General features: G+C 43.2%; 1 protein-coding gene across 1 annotated transcript; it reads right to left on the reverse strand.

Annotated features, from left to right (window-relative positions):
* Positions 1-293: 293 nt before the first annotated feature.
* Positions 294-2,615, reverse strand: LOC148029842 (peroxidase P7-like). The gene is made up of 5 exons (XM_087687142.1): positions 2,508-2,615; positions 1,935-2,402; positions 1,609-1,797; positions 1,189-1,357; positions 294-844 (listed from the first exon to the last, which is right to left on the reverse strand). The coding sequence occupies exons 2-5, from the start codon at positions 2,235-2,237 to the stop codon at positions 444-446; spliced, it is 1,062 nt and encodes a 353-aa protein (XP_087543268.1). The 5' UTR covers positions 2,238-2,402; positions 2,508-2,615; the 3' UTR covers positions 294-443.
* Positions 2,616-3,866: the final 1,251 nt, after the last annotated feature.

The raw sequence follows: 3,866 nt of genomic DNA on the forward strand, positions 1-3,866 counted from the left end.
GAGTGGAGAACGAATATATATATCCAGGTAGTTGAACTACATACATGAAGCATAACATATGAAAGATTTGGTTATAGGTTTTGGCTTTTAGCAGTTTGAAGGATTTCATACAAATCACTCTTGATGTATCTAAGTATGGGCATTTTCCCTTTTATGTGTTGATCATGACTAGGTGACATTGATTTCAGTCCAATTCAATATCGAAAAGGTTTGAAGGAGTGCCAAAGATGTAATCCTAGCATTTTAATTTGATCCATGAATTCAACACCCCAAAGTGCTTTCAATACAAAAAATTGTAGATTAGGTGCACGTATATTTTGAAAATATTTGTCGGGGTCCAAGACCTCACTACACATAGCAAGAGCCATGAATTGCCTTGCTTGTACACTCCAAGTAGCTCACCTTTATTGCCCGAGGAAAAAAAAAACATCATTTTGGCTCACCTAGTTGGGAACAGTACATTTCTTCCTAATCACTCCCTTTTGTCCAGTAAGCACTCCAATGTTACTCATCTTGATCATTGAAACTTTGAATTGCTCGAAGAACTTGTCTTGATCTCTTGCATAGTCCTCCACCAGTTGCATGGTGTCAGTAGCATTCAAGAGTGCTGCGTCTGTGTGAAATACGGCAGCCTTCGCTAGCACATTTTTGAAGTAGGCATTATCGAAGAGGTCCTGGGTGATGAAGTCAAGATGTGTTGTGAGACGAGCCTTGATGGGATTAGTGGTGGGGAGGCATATGCGAGACAGGTCTAAGGCTTTCTTGGGATTGAGGTCTGTGGAGACTGTAGGGGTGAGCTGCGGCGTAATGAACCTGCAGTGGGCCTGACCGATGGTGTGGCCTCCTACATTCGCCAGAAGAAAGTCAAAGGTGAGCCATCTAGAGAAGTAGAGTTGGACGGTTAGTATTTCAAAATGAACAACCAATCTCAATTAGCATCCTCTCAAAAGTAATGGTGATATGGTAGCCCATTGACAATTTGTAGCAGTGTATTTGACTTGTGATAGTCTGTTTTTGTACTTGAAAGGGAAGGGGGATGGGGAGATGTTTGACTACACATTGAGTGATAGTGAGAAGGGTCTTCAGACATGGCATGCCTTAAAGTGATTGGCATTCCACATCATTAAATCTGAACCGAGGAGATCTCATTGCATTGCTTCACTGACACAAGTGTGTATGGGTAGTTACCTGAGAGTGAAACCAAGTCCTTCACATCCAAGCCATGATTTTGAAAGTTCTGCTTCAAGGCAGTAATGTTCAGCGTTGGAGGAGGAATACTAGCCACCACAGTTTGATTTGATGCTGCGGATAGGCTGTCTCGTCGACCTAGCTCGAGTGGAATTTCAGGTCCTCCAACCTAGCTCCACACAAGGCAAAGAAGACCATACAAAGGTTGGTGAGGTTTTTGCGCAACAAGGAAAATTGAGGTGCAATCAACAATAAAATAGTGCACTGAATTGCTGGGGATTTCTAAAGTTTTTGCATGTGGAAAGTTTCCTTTTTGTGGGGGCTGGGGGGAGGAGAGAGAGCAAGAGAGCGCTCAGCGCGGGTAGAGTGGCACACACACACACACACACACACATATATATATATATAAAAGACACTCACGAGGTGGACGGCGATGGTGGCGGCGAGGGAGAGGGTGTCGGCGCAGGAGACGATGCCGGGGCACTTTTCTTCCACGGCCTCCTTGATGTCATCGATGGCCCTCAGCGACGACAGCCGCAGCGACGCGTTGTTGGGCGTGGCGATGAGCTCCGTCACTGGCGCCTCCAGCAGCACCGACGCGTCGCAGCCCTGCAGTCATTTACGCCCAACACAATCATTGTCATCCGAGGGGGACGATTTAAAGCACAAACAGAGAAAAACTGAAGACTAGAAAGACGACCAGTACTCCTTTCAGAATTTCTTCCTGTCAAGGAAGGAACCACCACCTGCACAAAGCAATCGTGGAACATGACGCGCAAAATCCCTGCAGCTTGGCTTGGGTTTTGCATCACGATCTCCTTCACCTTCTCCGCCACCAGCTCTCGCACATTTGGGCACTTCTCCTTGTAGTAGTCGTAGGACAGCAGGCCAGTGCCAATCATGCCATTTTCATTATTATTCTTAGGCAGCGTGCTATGAAAGGATGCGCATAATGCACCCAAAGGCCCTGGCATATTCAGCGTCGAGCTGATGAGTACTGATGCAAGGGCAAAACCGACGAAGCTAGACGAGAATGGAAATGAGCCCATCTTATCAAGAGCCGCCGTCTTCCCCCGCCCTCGTGTATGGGTGAAGAGCAAGAACAGAAATTAGAAGCAACTCCAATGCGTTGCTGGATTGAGCGCTGGCTAGCGATGATGATCCGGCCACTGAATGCGTTGTGGATTGGGCTCCACGTAGTTCAATCGAGCACCCTGGAAAATGCCAAAACCATGTACAGGATTTTCGTCAGCAGGGATTGCCATCTCACTCCTATATACAAACCGCGCATTATTGCAAGCTAATCGTTGCAAACCCACCTCGCAAAAAGGGATCACTTTCCTCCTCTTCTTTTGAGCTAGGTAGCACTCAGGAGTGTGAAGCTTGTGGATGCACATCAAAACCCCCTCCCTCGTATATAGGGCCATGAAAAGGTAGAGTAAGTACCAAGCTTGAAATGGGCCAATTGGCAATATGCGTTGAAGTTTCACACTATTCTTTGCAAAACAACCACGAGATGCCTCCTTGTGCTACCAATTACATATTGTCTAGTATGTGCAAGTCACCAACACCCACAATCATAGGGAGGCGTGGACTTTCTAAGAGGTGCACATGTTCTGTCCTTAGTTCTATTGAGAAGAGTCATATGCACCCGCTTCAAATGACAAATAAAGTTTCCTTTTAAGCTTTCAACTCCATCTCGATATTCACTCCATCCTACACTCTTAACAACTTAGCATAGCTTATAGGAACCTCTAACTACCAACCCAACCTTTAGATATGCCAACCTACGAACCATCAATGCATGTACTTTATCTAGTTATTGCTTACTCTTGCCTACTATTGGCCTCCATTCCTTTCAAGTTCGCACTAGTCTTTGTCTTGTTCATGCTTCCCAAGAATAAAACCATTTGGTAAAAACTTTCAGTGCACCTCATGGAAGTAGTTAGACTTTATTGCTTCTTCGTTGACCTCTCGACTTCATTTGGATGGAGTGAACTTGACCTATTTGAAACTTTGCTCCAAACAATGTTTTGACTTTGTGGGAACACCAAACTCTTCTCTCTTTCTTCTTGTCATTGAAAAGGTTTCTTGTTTGAATGTAGGTAAGTACGTTAGGAGTGATCAAGTATTTCAAAGGTAAGGTGCGAGATATATATTATAGCTTAGACCTATTACTACACTTCATACATATACTAGTCTCCAATTATAGGAATCTTCCTTTCTAGCACCATACAAGAGTGTACTAAGCCCAATATATAAATAACTGGACCTAGTCTAAACTAACTTATTACAAACACTTATGTTAATCAATAAACCCACACAACCATGCACACATACTCACAATGCACACAAGAGGAGTTCTACCTCTTGCGATAGACCTATATTAACATGTATTAACAATCTTATATATTACTCTTCTCGTTACACACACATTTGCAAACGACGGTCTTATGTATTAAGGTTCGAATTATTCTATACCACCAAGTAATGACTTGGATTTTAAGAACACTAATTCTTGTGATGGAACTAGTACTATTTTAGAACAACTATGATTTCCATAAGTTATTAACAATTTTAAATCTTCTATGAAGGATGATTAAGATTATTACTCCCTTATTTCTAGTAATTGTTGTTCTCTTTTCAATCTATTTGAATAATCATTGAGAAATCCAAGC

This window comes from Lygodium microphyllum, chromosome 10, assembly GCF_053477565.2.
Source record: "Lygodium microphyllum isolate KBCC chromosome 10, Lygodium_microphyllum_v1.1.10, whole genome shotgun sequence".
NCBI classification, from domain to species: domain Eukaryota; kingdom Viridiplantae; phylum Streptophyta; class Polypodiopsida; order Schizaeales; family Lygodiaceae; genus Lygodium; species Lygodium microphyllum.

Excerpts from the sequence above, each read along its gene's own strand:
- LOC148029842 (XM_087687142.1), bottom strand. The coding sequence starts at position 2,237 with ATGGGCTCATTTCCATTCTCGTCTAGCTTCGTCGGTTTTGCCCTTGCA. Across the intron at positions 1,798-1,934 it reads TCCACGATTGCTTTGTGCAG|GGCTGCGACGCGTCGGTGCT; the intron begins GTGGTGGTTCCT and ends AAATGACTGCAG. Across the intron at positions 1,358-1,608 it reads CCACCATCGCCGTCCACCTC|GTTGGAGGACCTGAAATTCC; the intron begins GTGAGTGTCTTT and ends GTGTGGAGCTAG.